At 41.2% G+C, this 25,614-nt stretch overlaps 1 protein-coding gene across 7 annotated transcripts in view; it reads right to left on the bottom strand.

The window, feature by feature from the left end:
* RGL1 (ral guanine nucleotide dissociation stimulator like 1) overlaps positions 1–25,614 on the bottom strand; it is a 194,661-nt gene that overhangs the window by 105,042 nt on the left and 64,005 nt on the right. For 4 of the 7 annotated variants that reach the window (XM_036234524.1, XM_016145595.2, XM_016145592.2 and 1 more), the window contains one exon: positions 270–380. The exons of 1 other annotated variant lie outside the window; for it this stretch is intronic. In XM_036234524.1, coding sequence (XP_036090417.1) covers positions 270–380 — 111 coding nt within the window. Of the gene's footprint in view, positions 1–269; positions 381–1,397; positions 1,642–25,614 lie in introns of those variants that run through there. 2 more of the 7 variants (XM_016145597.2, XM_016145596.2) reach the window with 2 other exon arrangements.

Genomic DNA, 25,614 nt, shown 5'->3' on the forward strand with positions numbered 1-25,614 from the left:
CCGCTCTATTTGCCAAATACCTCAAGATGTTTCTAAGAGGTTCTGAATTATTGACGAGCCTAGGGAAGATGCTTTTAAAAACATTAAGTACAAAAACAGACCTGTACAGCTAGTGCAGATAGTGGGTCACTGGCAGTTTCCTTTTTAAGGCCAAAAGAGAAGAGGGAAAAATAAATAAATAAAAAGAGCCTGTCTCTGCTAAATAATGATATTCACAGAACAAGAGACACTGCAGCTCCAAAGTTCACAGTCTCTCCAGCGTTACTCACCCCTAGCCATCTTGCTCCTTTATTGGCAGCCTGTTGAATCTGGACTCTTTTCAGTGTGACATGGTAAACAGCTCCTTCCTCTACCTCTTCACCCCAGTCCTGAATCGAGCTCTGCCAGAGGATGGGATAAAAAGAAAGAAAAAGAGTATTTTTTTTTTCCTCCTCTCTGCTAACCACAATCTATCCCAGCTGCTTTGCTGCTTACCCCAGCACAAGATGGGCTGTTCAGAGTAAATATTACAATCAGAGCAATACAAGACACGCTGTGATAAAGGGAATGCTGAGATTTTCTTGGCCCCCAGCCCTTTCCTGTGGTATCAGGATCCCCGGACTTTTCCATTTAGTTATTTTTCCTAGACTTGCTCACATATATCTTAAATAGAGTTTTGTTTTGTTTGGGTTTTTTTTTTTTTTTTCAGTCTTTTTTCACTTCGTAAAGAAACTGTGGTTTGGTCCTGATTCACTTTTCCTCCTCGAGTGAAAGGCAAAATAATTCATTGGTTTAAAAAGTTTGTACTTTGTTTTTTTTTTTTTTTAATAAGTAGCTCAGTTGTTTCAGCAAACTACATTTTTAACTCAGACACAAACAGGCATTTAAAATGCCAAGAGTCTTCACGCCTTTGGAAGTTGAATGCTTCCCGTGTCTTTTTCTCCACTTAACTGTTTGGAGACCCAAAAAGTTAGCAGGGGGTGGAAAGTTTTCATTTCCATAAAATCATCTGGCATGTGCGGGGAAAGCAACGCATCGGCACGCAGCTTCGAGCAGGACGTGTGCATCGACTCCCTGGGTTTCCACGTCCCCGGCTAAACTTTGTGTCGGAGCCCCTGGGGACACCGACGCGCTCCGCGGCTCGCCCGGTCTAACTGTCCTTTTTCCTTAAAAGTTCCTTCTTGACATACATCCGCCCCAGACACACCGAAAGCAAGTGCTGAGAAAGCAGGTATCGTTGTAAAGGGAGAAGACGCGCAGCGAGGAAGGCATACAAAGCAAAGTAGAAAGCTTTAAGCTCACAAGTACGGGATCGGATTGCTCCGTTCACTCCGAGTGAGTCCAGAACACGCCCAGAGAAAGCGGGAGAAGATTCCCCACCAGAGAAGCCTCGGGAGAAGGCAGAGAGTTCTCGTTACCATTTTAGCTTGCCAAAGCAATTTCATTCTCAGTGTTCCCTTCGGTACGGGGACGCGGCATGATGCGCCCAGCTCCCAGGCCAGCGCGGTGGCGGCGCGGCTCCGCCGGGAGCCCCCCCGGCCCCCGGCCCACGCGGCGGCTGCGCTCCGAGCACAGACACGCGCGGCGCTGCCCGTTGTCCCCGGCGCCTCCGCCGGTGCGCGCGACTCTGGCCACAAAGGGAGCGCGGCGAGCGAGCAGCCAGCGAGGGCGCCGCAGACTCCTCCCCACGCCACTCCGCCACTCCGTGATGTAAGGCTTTCCTGTTTGTGATTGGGAGCGCACTCTCCCTTTCTTAAATCCCATGGATAAAGTTAGCGTGAAATAATTTCTCCAGCCCCGGAGGTGGCGGGAGAAACAACCCTTCGAAGTTGACGAGGTTTTCCTGATGGTCACCAGGTGCCCAAAAAGAATCGGGTGCGGTATGGGGGACGGAAATGTGTATCTTTTTCCTACGCTAAAAGAAATGGGGGAGGGGGGGTGCACAAAGGACGTGAGGAAAGGGTAGAAAAACATCTGTTATCTGCCCTGTTACCTCCTGGACTTAGATGAAACCAGGGCGACCCCAATGAGAGTAGCAATACTAGAAGCCAGGAAGTTTTTCATTAGGACAAAAAATAATTGTTTAGAGGGCACTCCAGAGCCCGTGCCCAGAGAGGGTACCCTGCCCAGCAGCAGCACACCAGGCGCCTGGATTTCTTTCTATTGCCCGTTACTATAAGGCTCTTCCAACAGTGACCGGCCACTGTGGGAGGGAAGGGGACAAAGCAGGAAAGGGTTTTCCTGGGACTGACAGACGCCTTGGAAAGCGGGCAGTCAGTGGCCCTGAGGGCCGTGTGAGTCTTCTGAGCTGTCACCATCTCTGGCTGTCTGTAACTATCTGAACACAGTGGGATAATGACCATAGGGAAAAGTTCTTCATGAGCTTTTCTATCTCTCAGGACGAAAGATTAGGACCATTTTTAGATCCAGTTTCAATAAATCAACAGCAAGATACCAGATAATAATGTAATCAAACTTTGGCATGTGACAATTCCATGTCAATTGCAAAATCCCTAGGGCTCATGTCTTTTATACTATTCACCTCTAAATTAATTTAATGATCTTTAATTTTTTTAAAGGCCTCTTACTAATTGCCATGTTAAGGCATAATGTGGGCTTCGATTAACAGTAAATATATCATGAACTGAAAAGCTAGAGAATCAACTGTACTGATGTTCCCAGGAGAGCAGAATAAATGACAGTTAGTGTGCATCAAGGAAAATAAAAGAATCTTTGGGCACTTGAAAACATCTTGAAGTCACTCAGCCAAGTTTCCTTCACAGAACCAGAACCTATGGGGCTCAGTAACTGTGGAGAGAAGGAGTCTAGATCCTTCTGTGATCATCAGGACATGTCCCCAGTGTCCCGAGGAAAATCATGCGGAAGCTCTCCCTCACCTCCCCGCTTCTGAAGCCAGCCTCAAGTCCCCAGGTGCACCCCTTGGAGGACCTATTCAGTGACCTTGAAAACCATAATATACACCCCAGGACAGTTTAGCAGCCCATGGGATTAATATAACTACAACTTTAACCTGATTTTTGGCTATAAATTTGATGTTTGTTTGACCCCATCCCTCCCAGGAAGCCTTCCTAGACAGGGCAGCTGATAACTCACTCCCAAGGCCCTGCTCAGGCTTCAGATCTCGTCACTCTGTCACCCTCCTCTACTCTCCCAGTTCCCTGGCTGGCCACCTGGTGGGTAAAGGGGAAAGGAAAGGCTTCTGCTGATCCAGCTTCAAATCCACCTTTACATTAAGAGTGAATTTGGGCACTCCTTCCCTGAGCTTTAATTCCTTCATCTGCGAAATGGGACAAACATCAACCTCATAAAGTTTGAAAAGAAGATTAAATACGTTTGCAAATCATCTAACACATGGTAAATGATTAAAAAAATTCCATTCTCTTATTGCACTTCCCCCAAAACTGTATTTTCTCAGACTCACTGAAAAGCTGTATGTGTATGCTATGTAGGAAAATCTAAAATGATGTTGTCTAACTGAATGAATTACATTATAATTTCAGAAAGGATTTCCAAGAATAACTATTTGTATTTATATCTGATAATGTATGTCATTTTGTCCACATGCTGATCCAAAAAGGGGGAGGGGAGCTATTTCATGCTAGATAAGGCAATCAAGTGTTTGCTTTTACAGTTTATAATTTTTAAATAATTATTTAAAAATATTTCACCTGCAGGAAGCTTAGTCTTACCTTATTACATATACTTTTAGGTTAAAATATACCTAGTCCATATGTGGAAAGGATAAACCAATAAGCCATTTATAACTGAGTTTGAATTTATTTACCAGATTAGTCTACCCATGACCTAGCATGGTCCTAAGAGGACAGGTCAAATTTTGTTAAAAGGATAACAGTAATATTTTCTAGATTTCAATGTACAAGAGTTTGATCCCCTTAATTAAGTTTATTCCTAAGTATTTTATTCTTTTTGATGCTATTGTAAATGGGATTGTTTTCTTAATTTCACTTTCAGATTGTTCATCGTTAGCATATAGAAATGCAACTGATGTTTATATGTTGATTTTGTATCCTGCAACTTTACTGAAATCATTTATTAGTTCTAACAGTTTTTGAGAGGACACAAAAATATGGTAAGATATCCCATGTTCATGAATTGAAAGACCTAATATTATTAAAATGTTCATATTACTCAAAGCAATCTACAGATTCAATACAATCCCTATTAAAATTCCAATAGCATTTCTTACAGAAGTAGAAAAATCATCCCTAAAACTCATATGGAACCACAAAGGATATTGCATAGCCAAAGCAATCTTGAAAAACAACAAAGCTAGAGGTCTCATACTTTCTGATTTCAAAATATATTACAAACCTACGGCAATCAAAACAGCACTGAAGTGGCATACAGACAAACATGTAGACCAGTGGGCTCCAATAGAGAGCCCAGAAATAAACCCACACATATATGGTCAACTGATCTTTGACAAGGGTATGAAGAATACACAATAGAGAAAAGATAGTCTCTTCAAGAAATAGTACTGGAAAACTGAATATCCACATGCAAAAGAATGAAATTAAACACTTATACTACACACAAAAATTAATTCCACATGTATTAAAGACTTAAATATACAACCTGAAACTGTAAAACTCCTATAAAAATACATGGGGATAAGCTCCATAACATTGGTTTGGCAATGATTTCATGGATATAACACCAAAAGCAGAGCTAACAAAAGCAAAAATAGACGAGCACGTAAGACTACATCAAACTAAAAAGCTCTGCAAAGCAAAGGAAACGATCAACAGAGTGAAAAGGCAACCTGTGATATGGGAAAAAATACTCGCAAACAACAGATCTAGTAAAGAGTTCATATCTATTATATATGAAGATGTAACTCAATAGCAAAAAACAATTAACTGAATTTAAAGATGAGCAAAGGACTTGAATAAACATTTCTCTACAGAAGACATACAAATGGCCAACAAGTATATATGAAAAGGTGATCAACATGACTAAGCATCAAGGAAATGCAAATCAAAACCACGGTGAGATAGCACCTCATCACACCTATTAGGATGGCCATTATTTAAAAAAAAAAAAAATTGGCAAGGATATGAAGAAAAAGGAACCCTTGTATACTGTTGCTAAGAATGTAAATTGGTACAGTTATAATGGAAAACAGTATGGATGTGCCTCAATTAGTTCAAAATAGAACTACCATATGACCCAGCAATCCCACTTCTGGGTATATATTCAAAAGAATTGGAATTGGGATCTCAAAGATATCTAAGTGCTCCCATGTTCATTACAGCACTATTCATAATAGCCAAGATGTGGAAACAACTTAAATGTCCATGAATGGATGAAGGGTTAAAGAAAATGTGATTTATACATACAATGGGATATTATTCAGCCTTAAAAACAGTACTTCCTGTCATATACAGCAACATGGATGAACTTTGAGGACATTCCATCAAGTGAAATAAGCCAGTCGCAGAAGGACAATACTGCATGAGTCAGTTATATTAGGTATCTAAAGATGTCAGACTCATAGAAGCAGAAAATACAATGGTGGCTGCCAGAGCCTGGGGGGAGAGGGAAATAGGGTGTCGCTGTTCAATGTGTATCAAGTTTCAGCCATTCAAGACGAAAAAGTTCTAGAGTCCTACTGTACGACGTTGTGCTTATAGTCAATGGTGTACTGTACACTTAATATTTTCTTAAAGTGGGGGTGTTCAAGAAGGTTAGAAAAGATCTATACTTAAAGCATTAGGATGTTGCTAGGAATAGTTTTATACTGCCATATTTGGTGGCCACTGACAGTGAGTAGCAATCGAAGATTCCTAGGATGTAGCATAAAAGAGGGAAGAGGTAGAAAAACCCCAAACGAGGATAAAATAACTTCTTGCTTTACGGCTTCACCACAGCCAATAAATGGAGAGCAGCTGGTGTGCAGATTCTTTAAGAGAATCTACCTAGAAGTGGAGATATGTAGTTTGTAAATTCCATTCATTCATTTATTTATTCATCGACCTCTATGACACCACACTTTCCTAAATTTTATTCTACCTCTCTGGTTGTAAGAAAAAGTGAAAGACATAAAAATTATGACAGAGTATACTTATATATGTAGGGTGACACGGAATAATATTTATGTGCCTGGGTAAGAGATAGGACATTTGACATCTGAGAGCCAGGGTTTGAATTCCAGCTCTAGATGACTTGTCAACCAAGAGTCTGACCCTCACTTCTCACAGCCTGAGTGTCCTCATTTGTTTCCTTTTTTTCATGCTTATCATGAATGTTAAATAAACTATACTATGTAAAGTACTCAATAGAATAAACTATATTATATAAAGCACCTAATAGAGTTCTTGGGACACAGGTGGCCTTGAATGAAAAGTTATCTCCTTCCCTCCCTGCCCCCGTGTTTTCCCTTTAATGTGATTCTGTATTCATGTACTGCTTTTGGTTTGCAATCTGCATGTTCTTTACATGTTTGCTTCAGTAATAGCTGTACCACATGACAGAAAAGTAAGGGCCGTACAAGTATAACAGACATTGTCCTTGGAAATAAATAGTGAAAAGTTTGTCTTGAAGATGGCATATCAGCAGAGGATGGTAAGAAATGGAAGGGCCTTGGTTTTGCCCTTGAACTCAATGCTGGACTCTACTGCACTATGCCCGGTAAAAAGTTCAGAGGAAAACAGTCCTGAGAAAGTAGTAACAACAACAACAACAACAACAACAGCCCCAGCAGCTATGCGAAGGAAGCTAAAGAAGTGAGAGGTCTGGACTCTCTTCCACACCTCGGGACTGTTGCCGCTAACAGCCTCCGGCCTTACTTAAACGGACGAGTTCGAAAACCTTTCTCACTTTTGAATGGAATTGATAATAGCCATTTTTCAACATTTTATTTTTAAACTACACATTCAGCTACATGTAGGTCCCTAAAAAAACTTTTGGTGGAGGACATGAGCAAACCTGTTATTTCTTGACTCCTTCCCCCAACAATACCACAGAATTGTCAAAATGCAAACTACTTAATCCTTGCAACATCCCTAGGAAATGCTTCTCCCTAGTCTTCAGGCTTATGGGCTGTGTTGCTCATCGATCTGCTTCATGCTCAGCTTCCCACTATCAGCTGGGCATCCCGCTACGGTTGTTTCTAGCTATGCTAACTGGGTTGCCCTATTCACCATCTCTTTGCTTGAACTTTCAACCTTGGTTTGCCAAGGGTAAAGAGCCAGTCATACTTGGTTAAAGATGAACAGTCCTCTGAACACTCTTCGCCTAGTAGACAGTTGCTTTCATTTTGTCGGGGCCCAAAATGATTTTATTAATTATCACAGAGATACTATACGGTATAAATTAAAACTCTCAATGCTCTGTTATTAGGCTCTCTTATTTAGGCAAGCAATTTACAAGCCAATTTTAGATGCACCTACTATAACTAAAGTAGAAGCTGGGTTGAAAGTAGAGACAAAAGAAACATAAACAAATAGCACTCAACAGATGGCAGGCCAAAGGCAGAGGACTCCTGTGATCGTGATGACAACTAATAGTTTACCAATTGTCGGTGGTTACTCTTAATTGTTGATGATGCTCCCCTGAGGAGGAAGTTGGTTACTGGAATACTATGTGTAACTCAGGCTAATGAGCTTTATTTCTCATCTAATTATAGATTTCTGTAAAAGAAAAAAGGACAACTAGAAATTTGTTCACGTGGTTGAAACATACAGTAATCAGCACAGACGTAATGCTGGGTCTGTGTGATTTCTAATAAAGCATTCTGCAAAGTGGGAGGTGGGTGACCTGACATGATGAAGAGCTTTAACCAAGACTATGGAAAGACTTCTAGGCAATTAGCCAAATCACACCTTGTTTCAGACCTAAAGAAACCATCTGTTTCCATACAATGGTATTGAAATGAAAATTGAAATGAAAATCCAAATGTTAGAACTGCCATAACATAATGGCAAGAGTGATGGCTCTGCAGTCAGAGACACCTAGATTTGACTCCTAGATATGTCACTTCTTTCTAAGGCAGGCAGTGTCTTTAATATCTCTAAGCCTATAAAAAATAGGGATACACACACCTTCATTATTGGTTCATAGTGAGGATTATATAATTCACATCAAACCTTTAGCACAGTATCCAGTACCATGGTTAATACTCAGTGTTGTTGTTGTTGTTGTTGTTGGAGGAGGAGGAGGAGGAGGAGGAGGAGGAGGAGGAGGAGGAGGAGGAATAGTAGAAGTACTCTTAGACACATCTGCCCTGCTCCCCCATCACAAAGCCTTTACACATGTGATTCTCCCTTTGGGGACATCTCTACCTCTTCTCCTCTCCCACCAGGGTTCAATCCCCCCTAGGATGTGCTCTCATGCCACCATGATCCTCTCTTTGTAGCTCTAACACAGTTGTAATTTTATATTCAATTGTATTTGATAAATGTGTGTTTTCCCTAAACTCTATGAAGGCAGAGGAAATGTCAGTTTTTTCTAATTCACTGTATTCTAGCACGTCACACAGTGTCTAGCGCATAATAGATGCTTAATAACTATTTGATTGACTGATAAATAAATATATAGATAAATGCTATGCTGTAAATTCAGTAAGTGCTTAGTAATTGTTGTTGAGTGATATAAATAAAGCATTCAATATTGTCTCTACTTTAAAGTTGCTTATACTCTAAAAGGAGAAAAAGGACATAAAGGGAATAAATGAAAAAATGACTTTACAGAGCCACAAATCATCAGCAAGGACAGATTAGGAGAGCAGGACAGACTGAGCAATGTGTCCCTGGGAGGACACTGAGAAAATCGGTCCAGAAGAGCTCACTCTTAAAGGATTTGCAGATAATTACAGTTTTAATTACAGCTGTGTCAACAACTACCTTTGAAGAAAACAAGAAACATGGGCTGGGAGGAAGAGAGGGAGGTCTTGCAGTGGAGAGGATGGCAGGTTCGAAGGATGATGCTGGGTTGGAGAAGTGACTCATATAGTCCAGGGAAATGAGGTTTGGATAAAATAGCTGGTTGGGGAGATTCCTGAATTTTTCTGAAGAGGAAATTGAAATAATAAAACACAGTGTGGATGATTCTAATACTTGTTCATAGCTTAGAGGAGAGAAAGCACGGAGGTAGACCCATACGATAGGAAGCTATTAGAATAATGTACATATTAGAATAATTAACACCTAGGCTGAGACAAGATAAGGGTTTTGAAATAAAGAAATGAATCTGAGTGATAATTTAGAAAGAATTAATGGTGCAACTTGATGACGGGCAGCATGTTGCAAGTGTATGAGCGAGGAAAGAAAAAAACTGGCAAGGTTTTAAGACCGGGACAACGGGATTGTACTGGGTACATGAAAATGTAAGAGAACAGGGGAAGGAATTTCTGCTTTAGGGAAAAACATTATCAGTTCAGTTCCAAGGAAAAAGAAAACAGAGATATTGAAGCTTGATAGGGAGGAGAGATAAAGACTAGAAATGCAGGTGAGTTGTAAGTTGGTATGTATATAAGGAAGTTGTTAGAAACCATGAATCATATGATTCCTCCTCAGTGGAAGAGAAACAGTCTAAACAATCTCAGGGTATGTCCACAACCGAAGACCAAACAAAAATAAGCAGAGAGCAGACCAAGAGAAAAAGAAGGACGAAGAAAGAGCTTGAATTATGGAAAATAAGGCCGAAAAAGAAAGCTCATACAATTAAAAATTCTCAAAAGTGTTCAAATCAGTCTCGGAATACAGTCAGTGAACTTTAGAATACTTCAGATGCTACGAGATTTACCTTCTGTCATTATCACAAGACGGTACACAGATTTCAAGAGGATTTCCCCTGCTGAAAAAGTACACACAAATTTTTTTTTAAATTATGACTAGTTATTCTATTCTATGACACTCTTCAATAAAATATAACCAAAGTTAATTGAAAGTCTTAGTGTGGTCAGTTACATAACACCAGAATTGCTGAATAGCTTAAATGTAGTGTTTTCCCAGAAATATTTGTCTTTTGGATGAAACCAAGAATGGAAAGTTTCTGCCTTAAAGGAGAAGTTTTGGGAAGGTGGAAAGAAAAGAAAAAAATATATAATGGAAACAGAACTTTAATAATAATTAACCAAAATGCTACAGATATTGGTAACTAAGCATATAGAGACAGATAAAACACAAAGAAAAGTGAATTTTACCACTTTAGAAATTTGATTGTAGATTGTATATCAATTAGATAATATCTTTTTAAAAATTAGAAAATATCTCATATATTGCCTTCACCAGGAAGAAATTTAGAAAGATCTTTGGTTCCTTTTATTTTCCTGTTAACTTGGCAGAATCGACTCATACTAACCCATGCTGATCCTGTTTTGTCTAAGATGTGAAATGTGGTCCATAGAATTAAAATGTGTTTAGTTTGGGGCAAGAGAAGGGGAGGCGTCATCACCTTGGTTTATTCAGCTTCTTCTAGTTAGGCAAACAGCTGCTGCTCTAGGAAGCTGCACAGGGCTCTCACTCCTACCCTGGTTTTTCTCCCCCTTTCCTCCGGAGGTGTGTGTGTGTGTGTGTGTGTGTGTGTGTGTGTGTGTGTGTGTGTGTGTGTGTATTGTGGGAGGAGAGAAGCGATAGAGCAGGTTGGCCTTCATCTCGAACCTTAATCATAAAATCTAATGATTTTTCTTCAGAATAACATAAACCCAACGGAAAGGCATTGTCAAGAAATGATGCCGCAATCATAAGTTACGTGGCAACCTTATAACAAAATAAGTAATATATTTCTTATTATAGCCAAAGAGATAATGTATTTAACATTATTCAAAGGAATTTCTCTCCTGTAACTTTCCAGGAGGCCCTGCTGTGACCTTAGAGTGTCCTGTACCTGAGAAGACCACCCCACCCGGGGTCGAAGGCCGCACGAGCTCGCGTGAGGACCAGCTGGCATGTTTGGCACACACCCGACCTGGGCAAAGATTTTGGTGTTCCCCACCTGAAAAGGCTTAGGGCAGAGTGAGGACTGGGAAATTGGTAAAAAAAATCCCTCAAATTGGTTAGTTCTATAAATTTATAGCAGGCTCAATATGCCCTAAGAAGGTCTACAAGGTCCTAAAATCAGTTCCAGGGCCCATAAAAAAAAAAAAAATTAAATCCACTTTGGGTTTAGGTCCCAAGGATTCCAAGACAAAATTGGAGCTGCTAGGATTCCGTCATGACAGTTAATCATGTCGACAAGGGCATCATCCTAGGATGGTAGAGCAGCAAGACAGAAAAAGTCTGGCTCTATTATCTCATAGAACAGAGCTGCCATACCAGTCCTGGACTGCCTGTCTCTGGACCATTTTGTGAAAGAGAAATAAAATTCCCTCTTCTTTAAATTATAAAATTGGCTCTCTCTGTTACGAGCAGCCAAGGTGGAGTCAATATACCCATTAAACAGCACAGAAATCACTAGAGTTCAGAGAGTCTCTTAGCCAAAGGCTAGATCATAATATTTTAAGATTTACTCTGATGTACTCTGATTCTGAAATTGTTCTAGGCTCTGAAAAAGATTCCTTTACCTACTTATTAATTCATTCGTGCAATGAATATTTGCTGAGTGTCCACTGTGTATCAGGCACTGTGCTAGGCATTGCAGAAAATAACTTTTGACAAGACAGTTGTGGTACCTGCCTCACGGTGGGAGAAATGGATGAAACACATTACATTGCAGTATGATAAATGCTGAGAGCAGGCTTGCTATTGGAGTATACAGGCTGAATCTATAAGATTCAGGAATGGTTCCCAGAGAAAACGATCTCTAAGGTGAAATCTGAAAGATGAGATGGAATTAGAAATAGTAGAGGAAGGGGATTTGGGATGGGGAGAGAGCAACAGGCAGAGGGAACAGAATAGGGGAAGGCCCCGGACTTACAGGGACAATAGGCTGGCATGTGTTACGTGCTGTTGAGCCAGCGCTGACTCCTGGCGACCCTATGAAGGAGTGACGTAAACAACGTCCTGTCCCCAAGAGGCTTGCTCAGCTCCTGTAGACTCATGATTATGGCTTCTTTTATGGAGTCAAAGCTATCTCATATTTGGTCTTCCTGTCTTCCAGCCGCCTTCTGTTTTCCCAGCGTTACTGTCTTTTCCAGAGAACGCTGCCTTCTCAGGATGCGCCCAAGGTCAGGCGGCTTCAGTTTTGTCGCCTTTTGCCTCCAGCAGTGTTTCAGGTCTCGTTTGCTCCCGGACCCACCCGTTCGCCTTTCTGGTTGGTGGTCCAGGGTAACCACAGAGCTCTCCTCCGACACTTCAGGTGAATCATGTTTTCCTAGCAGCCTTCTTCACTTTCCAGCTTTGACATCTCAGGCTGATACTGTACAATTTTTCCCCCAAAAAGTCCTATACTTTCCCTTTTTGAACACTAATTTGTCTTAGTATAATATGCTAACTGGATGTATGTTCCTCGGAAACATGAGTATGCTTTTGTTTTATTTTATGTAATCCCATAATCCCTTAACTAATCTTCTGTGAAGGGTCAGGTAAATAAATAACTATTTTAATGACTTGAACAGAGCACATACATGTGTAAGGCGCTGAACTGCACATACTGGTCCTGGATCCAAAGTAAGGAAGGCAAACAAGGGAATGAACAAGACAAGCAGGCAAGAGGGAAGGGCATCGCCGTGGACTTCTATGGAACCACCCAGGCTATACATTTCAAGTCGGAATGTGAGTGTTACCCACAGGTGAGAGTCTGGCTCGTGTCTGGCTGGCCAGGTATACAGGCTGGACTGAAGGATCTCTTTCAAGTCCCAAGTTGGAATTACTCAGTGACCAGGGAATGAGAGAGAATACTAGATAGCATGTTCTCTTTTCTTGAGGGTGGCGGGGGTGGGGGGTAGGGGGTGGGGCGGGAGCAACTTTAGAGATACTAAATGCTGAGAGCCACCTGCAGGAGACTTGAAGTATGAATAGAATTTCAAGGTAGTGGGGAGGGGTTTAGAGAAGCAGGCAGAGGGGAAGAGGAGAGCAATCCAAGCAGAGGGAAAGGCATGAGCCCAAGCTCAGAAATCAAGTGTGAGGTCATCACAGAGCAGGCAGAGGGAAGGAGGCCGCCCAGGCCAGCCAGATCGCCTGGACATAAGCCTACTATGCCTCTCGCTTACTCCCTCACCAGAGTATTCCATGAGTCGTATTGATGGAGATATGTTACTTCACTCAGCGTAGACTATCCAAATTCTTCTTTGCCAGGGTGGTTTTGTTTGAGATTTACATCCCTTGGGGTAGGTCAGGATTATGCACAATGTAGTTACTACAGCATAAGTATCACCTATTTGCAAGTATAAATGTTTTGCATTGGTAATCACTAACATTTTCTGTCACTTTGCAGTTTACAAAGTGATTCGACATATATTAGTTCCTTAATCCTCACAGTGACCCCAAAAGTACAGGTATTACTATCCCCATTTTATGACCTAAGAAACTGAAATGAAAGGACTACAAGGACAATACAAATGCTGAAGCCAGGTCTTGAACCCAAGTCTCTGACTCCAAATAGCATGTTACTTTCAACAGAATACATTTTTGTTCTTAGAACATTTGTTTGCATCTTTGCTATTGCCTATACTATTTAGGACTTCAGGTGCCTTGAGAAGTACATTAGCTCTGTGTGCCCAGTAGTAATGAGAGGTGCATTCACACAGTTGCCAACACTCAAGCATTATAACCCTACTGGCTCTTCCCTGAGTAACTGGTCCTTTTCACCCAGTGTCACTGGCTCAGGTTCCTACTGCCTGGCACGATGACCCCGTTCATTTGTCCAAAGAACCACGGAGGTGACATTATGCTCCAGGTACTGTGCTAGGTGCTGGGCATCCTGTGAAGATCAGTACAGAGTCTCTACTTTCAAAGAACTACAGTCTAAAGAGGAGAGAAATGAATAAATAGGACCTTACGAAGAATGTGGAGTGCTAGAATGCAGCAAGCAGTGGCGGGGTCCCTGGGCTTAAGAAGAGTCACGGAGTCGGGGATGTCTAAAGCTGAGACCTTAATGGGAAGTGAAAGCTAGCAGATGAGAAGAAGCAGAGATGCTCAGTTCATGAGGGGGGATGACATGAGCAAAGACATAGATGCCAAAGAGAACAATATTCAAACTATATTCAGTTTGAATATGCCTGAAGGATGCCTACAGTGGAAAGAGGTTGTTGAGAAATGAGGTAAAGAGTCAGATTACAAATTGCTGGGAGCTATGTTAAAGAATCTGGACTTTACCTAGGGCAACGGAGACCAAGGAAAGGTTTCACACCACAGAGTTATATGAGAAGACGTGTCCTTTAAAGACATCTGACTGTGATATGGAAGAAGGATTAGAGCAGCACTGGCCACATTTGTAACTTTACCTTATCTAGAAGTCATAATTAAAATTTTTTAAAAGGTGAAATTAGTATTTTATTAATTAACTAATTTTACCTATTTTAATAACATAGTTTATTTAACCCACAGTATTAGAAAGAGATGTGGAGAGAAAGGAACACATTGGAGAAGTATTCAGGAAGGGGAATCATAGAAATTCGTTACAGGCGAGGACTCACTTTAGTTCATTTTACACACTAGAACCAAACTAATCTCCTTGAAATACAGCACTAATTAAGAGGCTCTCGTTTTAATGTTTCTTTCTTTCTTTTTTTTTTTTTTTTCGTTTGCCCACCGAATAAAGATTCTTTAGCCAGCAGTGGGCCCTGCCCGTTCTCCAGTATCCGCATCATCTCCACCACACATCTGGGCCTCTCTGCGCCCACCTGCAGGGCGAACGTCTGAGACCAGGCATAACTTATACGGAAGGAATGAAAAGACCTCAGCTCAGCACTCTGGAATGGAGCATCGAACCGTTCCTACTGCTGGGCAGGCCCCGTGTTCCAGGTCTGACTCCTGGCTTGGAAATCTGCCTGGTCCCCGTGGGGTGGGGGCCCTGCTTCTTGCTTTCCATTCCATTCCCTCCTCCTTCCAGAACTTGGAAGTCGCCCATAAACCTAAGCTTAGGGGCCAAAGCCTCCTGACTGCTGACAGACTTTCTTATTCCCTTTCTCAGTGGCACCTGTTCCCAGATTACCCAGTACCAGCACCTCCCAGCCTTGAAACCTATCACCTGCTTCCCAATACCAACTATACTTGCCCGGGTGACCGCCTGCCGTCTGTGTCCATATTTCTCTGCATATCACTTCTACTGCCTTGTCCGCCACCCAGATTTCCTCACAGCACCTGCCCCGTCCCTGTGGGTGGATCTAGCCAGTTTGCCTGTGTTTTGCAATGAGCCAGGCCATTTCTAAGAGCATCCTGAGCTACAACAATTAACTTTAAAGGCCCTGCAGATTAGGGCTCTACCCTACCACCGAAATGTCTTTCTCACTATGCTTGTGTACATCTTTCTCCAGTCAAAGTAATGTCGTTGTAGCTTGCTATTCACACTCTACACTTACAGACCTCTGGATTTATTCCTGCCAGTTGCTCACCCTTGAAAGGGTTTTATCATATTCCATCTCCAGGGAATTCTTAATAAATAATAAGCCCCAAAATATGACCACCCATAATCTCCCCCCACCCTAATTGGAAATTACATCTCCCTCCTCTGAACTCCTATGGCTCATTATCTGGACTTTCATTATGAATTTTATTGTATTACTCTATTTTAAACGTCTTATCTCCCTAACAACATAAACAAACATCTTGGAAATAAGATCCATGTCTGACGACTTAGCAAAGCAAATAGCTAGGGGAGAGGGAAAGAGGGAAAGAAAGATTTGGTTTAATTTCACAAAATGAGTAATGGTCCATCAAGGATTATATCGGAATAAGCTCAAACTACTAAGTGCCTGCATAACATCCATAATCAAATCATTTCTGAAGCATGGTGGGTAAGGGCCCCAGTCCCTATGGATGTAAGGAAATTCCCCAGAGTCCCTTAAGGTACTGTGTGTGTGTGTGTGTGTGTGTGTGTGTGTGTGTGTGTTCCTTATTTTCTTCTCCTTCAAACTCTGTTTGGAGTTATCTCCTTGCATCTCCCCTTCCCCCTTCCCTCTCTGAATGCATCTGGAAGCCCCATTCCCCACCCCAGGGTTCTATGATTCCCCAAAACAGAGGTGGAATAAATTTAGTCACCTACTTGAAATCCCTTCGTTTCTTACTTTAAGTACCTACCGGGTCCACAAGGGTGATAATAGGAGGCATAGCACCTTTCCCCACTGAAAGAAGAAAACTTAGGGACCCAGGGAGCACAAGAATGCCTTCCTCTGGTTATCTTTTAAAAATTCAGTGTCAGTTGGAAAGGCATGGGTAGGAAAACCAGACTAACGAATGCGTGTTTCTGCTTATGATTAGGTGGGTAAAAGTAATTCTTGCACCCCGTATAATACTCGGCCTCTTATTCCCCTGTAGGGCAGTACACCTAGAGATGGAGACTCTGCTGCCGTCCTACTTTGCCAATGTCTATGTGACAGTGTGATGGGTACATCATTATTTTATACTCATTTTCCGGCTTTCGTCTTAGGAGCTCCGGATTCTTTAGAAAATATGATGAGAATCTCACCAAATCCCTGTACAGTAGATAAGCACATTCCTGACAAAAATAAATTCGTCATAATCCACCTACCAGAATGTCTGTTCTACCTGCATTATTCTGTAATATTAGACATTTGAGTGGAAATATATAGTCTAAATCCTAGGCCATGAAGTCTGAATGCCTAACAGGAGTCCTGTGATGCTAGATAGACATTAAAATATCAGATTTTCTGAAGAAGCATTTAATTATGATTAAACGTGTTTCGCAGTACTTTCAAGTGGTGAGTCCTTCCTTTCTGCTTCCATGTCTGGGCAATGAGGTCCACCTCCCTGATGAAGCTATAGGTGCTGAGTTTCCTGTAGAAGCATCAGAGAAGATTCTCTCTTGCCTCACAGATTTGATGGTCAGCAGAGTTGGTGATAACCTCTAAGAATCCCAAGTGTCCAGGTTGAGATGAAATGGTCAAGCCCTGTCTTCCAGATATTTTGCCTGAAATTGGAGCCCTGGTGAACTTGAGGCAGGTAGGTACCTGGGAACAGAATGCCACCGGTGGGCAGTCCTCATAATTAGAACTCACATCCTTTTCTGGCCCAGCACAGGTTGAAAATTAACTTTTAAGGTGTGGGACAAGAACTACTCTATTGATTGGTTTCAGAGCTTGGGGTGGGAGATGATGTGAGGTTTACTTATTTATGTGTCAGATGTCCAGAAGCTAAAACAAAAGAGCACTTTAAGAATAAAAACAGAAACCAACTACATGAGTCTGAAAAAAACATTATTTTTCCTTCTACTCAAATAAGATTTTTATAATCTTGAGGGTATAAATTGGCATAACCTTTTTAGAGTAATTTGGCAATACTTATCAATATTAAAAACATACATTTCCTTTGAACAAGTAATGTCACTGCCTGGAATTTATCCTGCATATATACACAGAACATTTCAACAAAACATATGTACAAGGATGATTACTGAAGCATTATTTGTCATAATTTTTAAAATACATTAAAATGTCAGAGTTCCAGTCAAAATGGTATAGCAGGTAAATGCTCACCTCCTCTCATGACAGCATCAACATCATAATTCAGCTACAGAATAAACATTATTGAGAATCATCTAAGATCTAGCTGAACAGAAGTCCTACAACTAAGGATATACAGAAGAAGCCACAGTGAGACTAGTGGGGGGGGAGGGGGACAGAGATGCTGAACGAGTTGACCCCACACCCACAGGTATCAGTTGAAAATCAGAAGAGATATTTCAGCTGCAAAGGTCCCCCGTGAAGAGCCAGGAGTCCCAGCCCCACACCAGGCTCCCCAGCCCAGAGTTCCAGTGCTGAGGAGAGAAGCCCCCACAACTTCTGGCTGTGAAAACGGGCAGAGATTGCGGCTGAGTGGGATGGAGGGCTGCAGGCATTCCTCTGAAAGAGCCCATGCTACAACTTATTCACTGATGAACTCACCTGCTCTGAGCTCCAGCATTAGGGTAGCAGCTCAAAGGGCACCAGGGCCATATGGAGAGGAAATAAATTGTCTGGCTTCAGAGAGAGTGCTGGAGAGACGGCTTTCTCCCGGACAGAAGTGCTGACAGATGCCATTGTTCCTTTGTTGAGCCCTCCCATACGCAGCATGTGGACGCCATATCTGAGTCTTCATCAATCTGGCCAACACCATTTGCCCCACCTGGTGATTCCCTGAGACCCCTGCCTCACCTAATTTACAGACCCACCCAAGCCACTTCTAGTGTTTTGTTTGTTTGTTTGTTTGTTTTCATAAAAATGACCTGTCTTGGTTCATGCTACAGACTTTCCTAAAGTCTCTCAAAGTTTCACAAACCCCAAACAAGCATCATCTAGCCTCAGCATGCCCCATACCGATTTCTGAACAGCCCCAATCCCATTACTAATGGCAGCTGACCTCGGTTTGCAGCTTAGCCTCTCCCAGGTACCTCCAAGCCCAGCACAAGTGGCAACCATCTGCAGATCACTTTGTAGTTCATACCAAATAGCCCCGAGTGGGCACAGGCAGCAGCTGACCTTGACCTACAACAGAGCCCCTCCCAAGAGGCTCCAGAATCAAAACACCTAATGGCAAGCTTTAGACCACACCAGAGCACCACCTAACCACCTCCACAAAAGACACACCCAAAGGGCAGACTGGGCAGGCACCAAAGCCCTGCTAAAGTGAATCCTGCTCTGTAGGATTCAGTCTCTGAACCAAAGCTCCCCACTGTAGTCATGGCCAGTCCTCACAACCAATCAGCTTCAGGGTCAATCCCTCCCATTGACACACAAATAGAAACAAAGGCTCAGCTGCAACAAGAGGCCACGCACAACCCACACAAGGGGAACGCCTGGTGCACCCAGTTCAGGTGACCAGTGAGATTGCACTACTGGGCTCCACGGAATACCTACCACATAAGGCCACCCTGCTAAGACCAGGAGAGATAACAGCTCTACCTAATACACGGAAACAAACACAGGGAGGGACCCAAAATGGGAGACAAAGAAACATGTCCCAGATGAAAAAAAAAAAAGAACAAAGCTCCAAAAAAAGAACTAAACAAAATGGACGCAAGGACTCTACCAGATACAGAGTTCAAAACACTGGTTATAAGGATGCTCCATGAACTTAGGGGAAGAGTACGTAAACTCAGAGAGAACTTCAACAAAGAGATAGGAAACATAAAAACGGAGCTCAAAAACCAAAAAGAACCAGTCAAAAATGAAGAATAAACTAACCGAAATAAAGACTATATTAGAGGGAATCAACAGTAGATTACATGAGGCAGAGGATCAAAGCAGAGATTTAGAGGATAAAGTAGCAGAAAAAGTCCAATAAAAACAGCAAAAAAAAAAAGGTAAAAACATGAATAATAAAATGGCAATAAATACATTATCTATCAACAATTATGTTAGATGTAATTGCATTAAATGTTCCAATTAAAAGACATAGGGTGGCTAAATGGATGAGAAAACAAGACCCATACATATGATGCCAACAAGAGTCTTACTTCAGATCTAAAGACACAGACAGACTGAAAGAAAAGGGATGGAGAAAGATATTTCATGAAAATGGAAACAAAAAAAAAATCTGGGGTAGCAATACTTACACCAGACAAAATAGAGTTTAAAACAAAGGATGTATAACATGAGACAAACAAGGACCCAGTAATCCCACTTCTGGGTATTTATCCAAAGAATACTACTTCGAAGGGACAGGCACATCCACATGCTCATTGCAGCACTATTTACAATAGCCGCGATATGAAGGCAACCTGGGTGTCCATCAATGAATAAATGAGCAAAGGAGAGGTGGTACATATATACAATGAGATATTACTCAGCCATAAAAAAGAATGAAACTTTATGATCTGCAACAACATAGATGGACCTAGAGGGTATTGTGCTAAGTGGAATAAGTTAGAAAAAGAAAGATAAATGTCATATGATTGCACTTACATGTGAAATCTAGAGAACAGGATAAACAAACAAACAAAACAAAAAGAAACTCATAGATATTGAGAGCATTTTGATAGCTGCCAGAACTGGGGAGAGATTGGGGGAATAGTTGAAAGGGGAGGGTGATTAAGAGGTAAAAATTGGTAGTAACGAAATAGCCATGGGAACGTAGGATATAGCCTGGGGAATATAGTCAGCGGTATTGTAATAACTGCGTATGGTGTCAGATGGGTACTGGATTTATCGGGATTCATGAGTTATATAAATGCCTAATCACTGCATTGTATACTTGAAACTAATATAATATTATACACTACCTGTAATTGAAAAATAAAAAAATACACCAAAATGTCCATCAGTACAGGGACTGGCGAAATTAAAATGGCACATCCATATGATGAATTACTATGGAGTGGGAAAAGAATGAGATGGATCTGTGTGTGCCGATATGAAAAAACTTCTAAGACACATCATTAAGGGGAAAAAGCCAGGTACAGAACAGTATGTATAATATAATCCGTTATGTGTTAAAATACAAACATATATGTTGACACGGGCATATAATTACATTCGGGCATATGCATGAAAGAGTCTCAAAAAATGGTCAGCAGTCATTGACTTCGAGTAAAGGACTTGAATGGGGTGGAGAAATGGTTTAATCAGGTAGGGTGACATTTGGGAGAAAGATCAGGGACTAATTTAGGTTTCTTGTTTGTACTCCCCATTATAAAAAAAAATGCTAATAAATATTTGATTATTATTTTAAAGGGGTTCTAAGTTAGTGTCTTCAACAGCAATTGAGTATGTGGCCAAAGAGGGAAGAAAAAATGAGATTCTTAGCAGAGAGATCAATAATACCCTCAGCCAGTTAAGCTAAAGAGGAAGTAATCCCGTCTACACAGAGGAAGACATTGGCCTTTGCAAAAATATTTACTGTGCATTAGGGTGGAGGTGGAAGTGGAAAGAAGAAGAGTAATAATGACCTCATCTGGGTTTTTAATCAAATTTAATTTTTTCTACTTACTTTACTTTGGAAAAGGAAAGGAGTCTGGTAGGAGGAGCTAACCCTTGCCCGAGAATCTGAGGAACCAAAATGTTATCCTAGCTATCCAGAAAGAGTCAGAAGGAGCACTCCTATCTCTCTCTCCACCCCACTGGCTACCTGACAGGTCAATAGAGAGGTGTTCATGAGGGAATGTTGACAAAGCTACTTAGCCATAGGTCTTGAAACTAATCATCCTCAGAGAACAGACCTTTGAGAGCTGCTGGTGACTCTTAATTAGAGAACAGCATGATTCCTTTGTTTCCTGGAGCCAGAGAAAGAGAAAAAAAAAAACCTTTTGTTTTTGCAGTCTTGAACTACAGCTACATGAATCCATTTCATGGTCCAGGTTGGTGTGGCATATGCAATTGTTTAACCAGATGGTGTGAAGAGATAAGCAAGACTGAAACTCAAAAGAGTCAACTATACTGAAAGTCTCACCTGTCACAGGACTTTTGTTGGTGATATGCATAGAGGTTCTCTGTTAGCCAAAACCTACCTCAACGGTTTTCATCACAGAGCAAACTTTATCTGAGTAAAATATCAGCTGGCATTAGACTAGATACAAGTCCTGTATAATAAGCATGGCTTTAACATTGTTTTCTGTCTAATGGGGATACCGGGATCACCAGTCCCAGGGTAAGCGCAGGATTTATCCTCTTCTCGCTCACCCTCCAACTATTCACAACTGGGGCAGAAGGAGGTGACTAACAACATTATAAGCCTTTTTCGATAATTTCTAAATGATATAGCTTTTTCAGGGACATAGACGTTCACCTAGGGCAGGTAACTTCAGCTGGTTACAGCACAGGGTGAATGAAGCCAGGGTCACGAGTTTATTTACCCTGAGGGCCAATTAGCTTTTACTGTTTCATAGACACATCTTGTATTCCTCAATCCAAACAGCTGGACACCCTTGATGACAAGGGGGACTGGTCCAAAGTAAAATAGATGTATTTATCATGCTCCTGGAAAAACGACACAATACATATCAAAAATCTAAAATTATATCACCTGCTATTTGTTCCAAAGAGATTGGGAAAAATAACACCAAGCAGATCTCAAAGATCTACAGAACTGCTAGACTGGTCATCAGACAAAAAGAGCTACATGTTCAGAGAGTTCATTTCTTCTTTAGAAAAAGCTTATCATACTATGAACCTGTTTTTCCAGTAAAATACTCCTTTAAAGAAAATGATTTCATTTAGCATGCAAAGAATGTTCTACCTGTTTACTGGTATTCCCCCAGGGAAGAACTGCAATCAAGATGAGTTCTGTCCATTTCTATGCCCTTCATAATCTCACAATGCATTTTGTAAAAACTGAACAAAATAAATTTTAGTCAATATTTGATCTATGTATTTTTCATGCTAATCAGATACTGATTTTTTCTTTTATAAATTGAGAGTTCTTCAAACTACCCCAGTTCTTCCCTCACAAATATGTTCTTCAACCCACACACTATGCATAAAATTCCTTCTTTTTCTTTTTCAATTGGGTCACAGAATCCAATACTGATCCTTTTCCACCACCCATAAAAAGAAACAAATTTACAAACTGTCTTTCCTCACACTTCAATGTCTCTCCTTGTTTTTGAAGTTTCCAAAACAATCCACAAATATCTCTAAAATACCACACGTACCTGTATCTAAAGCACACACAATGACCTAAAATTAACCTGGAAGACTATCTCACACACTCGCTGTTATTAACGGAGAATTAGCCTTTGGGGCTATCTTACATACCTTGAAATCTGAGCACATCTGCAACTGTAATCTCTCTTATCTCAAGATAATGAAAGTTTGCAATACCACAAATAAGAATGACCATTTTAAATCCCTGATCACAGAAAATGGGCAGCTACACTGCTCCCTTACTGATATGAGTCTGCCCTCCGGGGGAGAACAGAGTCTCACCTTTTCTATTCCTCCCTACAGGTGTCCCCTGAAAGACTGAGTCTACAGCAGGCTCCCAGATCCAACGGTGCCAGGTGTACAGCTCTGCCGGGAGGCTGAAACAGGACCCCCTCTCTCAGAAACTGCTCCACCTAGAACTGCCCATTTGCCTTTGAAGGAGCACTGACCAGGCCCCAGAGAAAAATACAGGTAATTTTCTGGAGGTTGAGACTATTTCGGAATGTCACCCTACTCAGAGAGACTGAGGCTGACCGTGTACATCTGGACCTAAAACCTGAGACATGTGGTCGAACCATGGATGCCATACGTGAAATCAGGCTGAGAGGACAGAGATTCTGAGCTACGGAATCTGCATCTTTTTTCTATCCTAGAATTTCTATTCTTCCCAACTTCTTTCAAGAATCTCTCCCAGTTCTTCGTCAGTCATCGAGCTACCCGCAGAGTTCCTCTGTTTATCCCCGTAAAGGCCAGGAGCATAGTATATAAAATATGAGGTCCCTAAATCCCTCCAAACCACGGAGGATCATATACGAACATCCTTTTACTTAATAAAACTGTTCAGTATATGTTTCCCCCTTACTACTTGGTTATGAGGTCACTAGAAAAATCTCTGTTCTCTTAATGTCTTTCCTCTCTTGTTTATCTTTGATATCCCCTCTGGCTCTCTCCTTAGCTTTTCACTTCTTCTCTATCCCATAGTACAGAACTCCTCTCCTTCTTTACTATATAATTCTAAACATAGCATCTGCCAATAACCCTAAGCTATTGCTGCATCACGCTGATTTGCACCAGCTGTGCCTTATGGTGATGAACCTATACTTAGAACAGGGTTTCCTTAGATCTTCCTCTGAGAATAAGATTCCACATATACATCTAAAAGTCATAACCAGTGGGATGAAAACTGAGCCAAGGATAAACAGACCCTGCTTTGAACTACTGATCACATTAAATAAGAAAGGAAATACAACTGGAGGAAAGAAAAATGTTACCCAGAGTTGTAGCTTGAAGAGTTTTTGGACACACATAACAAACTATAAAATTATCTGTCCCTTCAAGCATCCCGCTAGCAAATTTAATGTTAATTCTCTCAGTGTTAATGGGGGGAGAGGGAGGGCAGGGCAGGGACTGAGGGAAGGGGAGACTGTCATTATGAAGAACCCGAACAACAACAAAATGCCTACTCCCAAATTAAAAGAGTGGCCAGGAACTTTATTGTGTAACCAGAGTTTGCAAAGTTTGGAGTCTTTGAGAACCTTATACAATTCTGAAAAACTAAGCAAAAGTTGGGAATTAGAGACTAATGATGTTATTCTGCAACTTCGGGCAAATTAATCTCAGATCATCAGGTTCCCTATTAACTCCCTCCCTTAGGAGTCACTGGCAAGGTCACCAGATGGTTTATGTACACTGAATTGTCTGGCCTGTTTAGTTTCCATTATAAAACCATGCGTAACGATCGTGTGTTTGAATGTGATCTGATATTGTGAATGACTGTCATTAGAACGTAATCATCCTTCATCCCCGCGCCAATGGGACTACGTTCCAGATTCTCCAAACCAGACTCCATTTGACCTAGCTGCAGAGAATAACAGACAAATGCCATTTGTTTTGTTAAAAGAAAAGTCTTCCAGATTGTAAAATTATTTATTAGTTTCAAAAACTCTGGCTAACCTTAAGATCAGGGACACGAACATGATCCATCTGATCAAGAAGACATTGGCGGTCTCAGAAAAGTATGATAAAGTTGACTTTTTATTACTAAGCTCATTTACTTATAAGTTAGGTTCCCAAAAGCTTTCTTCAAGTTTGTTTCTCTATAAGTCCAGGAGGACGTGAAATAAACCACTGCTGATAATCCCCCGTTGGTGGCAGGCAGAAATGGTGTACTTCAACTCAGGACAGCTTTAATCCATCTACGAAAGTTCTTATGTTGAAATATATAGGAGACAGAACTTCTATACTCATTTTATGCTCTTGAAGTAGTTGGAGTAAGTTTCTGTCCACTGAAAATAGCAGCAACATGATTTCAGGCTCTCCCAAAACACATTATTCAAACACTGAATTAATCAGTTCCTAAGCACCAACAACAGCATAAAAGTGTAGACCACGCCAACAGGGGTCTTGATGTTTTGGTGGCACAGTGCTTACAAGGCCCTTCATGGTCTGACCCCTGCTTCTCCGTTCAAGCCTCAACTCCCCCTACATCTTCTACTTGGAACCCATATTGAACTTCTAACCAAACTGAACCTCATTCCCCACTCCCTCCAGCCCCTGCGTGTGCAAAGGACTTCTCTCTCCAGCCCTATCGACTGGTGTAGTTCGCCCTAGTCATTCTCCATGTCTCATTTTATACATCACTTACTCCTGCACATAATTAATTACTCTTCGCTTTTCCTAATCTCCCAAATTCAGGTAAAATGTGCCTCATATGTGCTCCCTCATAACCTTGGATATCCTTTTCATTGCCCTGATCACATGTATGATGCCTTTAAAAAAAAAAATCTGTATTTCCCACTGGAGTGTAAACTCCACGAGGCAGAGGCTACATCAGTCCTGCTCATACCAGTTACTCAATAAATATTTATTGGGTAAATGACTCAATTTACTATTATATATTTACTAAGGTAGACTTTAATTTATTTTATATGTTTTCTTTATTTAATGATGTCTGTCATTTTATTTAACCTCTTGTTTTG

This window comes from Rousettus aegyptiacus, unplaced genomic scaffold, assembly GCF_014176215.1.
Source record: "Rousettus aegyptiacus isolate mRouAeg1 unplaced genomic scaffold, mRouAeg1.p scaffold_m13_p_17, whole genome shotgun sequence".
In the NCBI taxonomy this organism is placed as follows: Eukaryota; Metazoa; Chordata; class Mammalia; order Chiroptera; family Pteropodidae; genus Rousettus; species Rousettus aegyptiacus.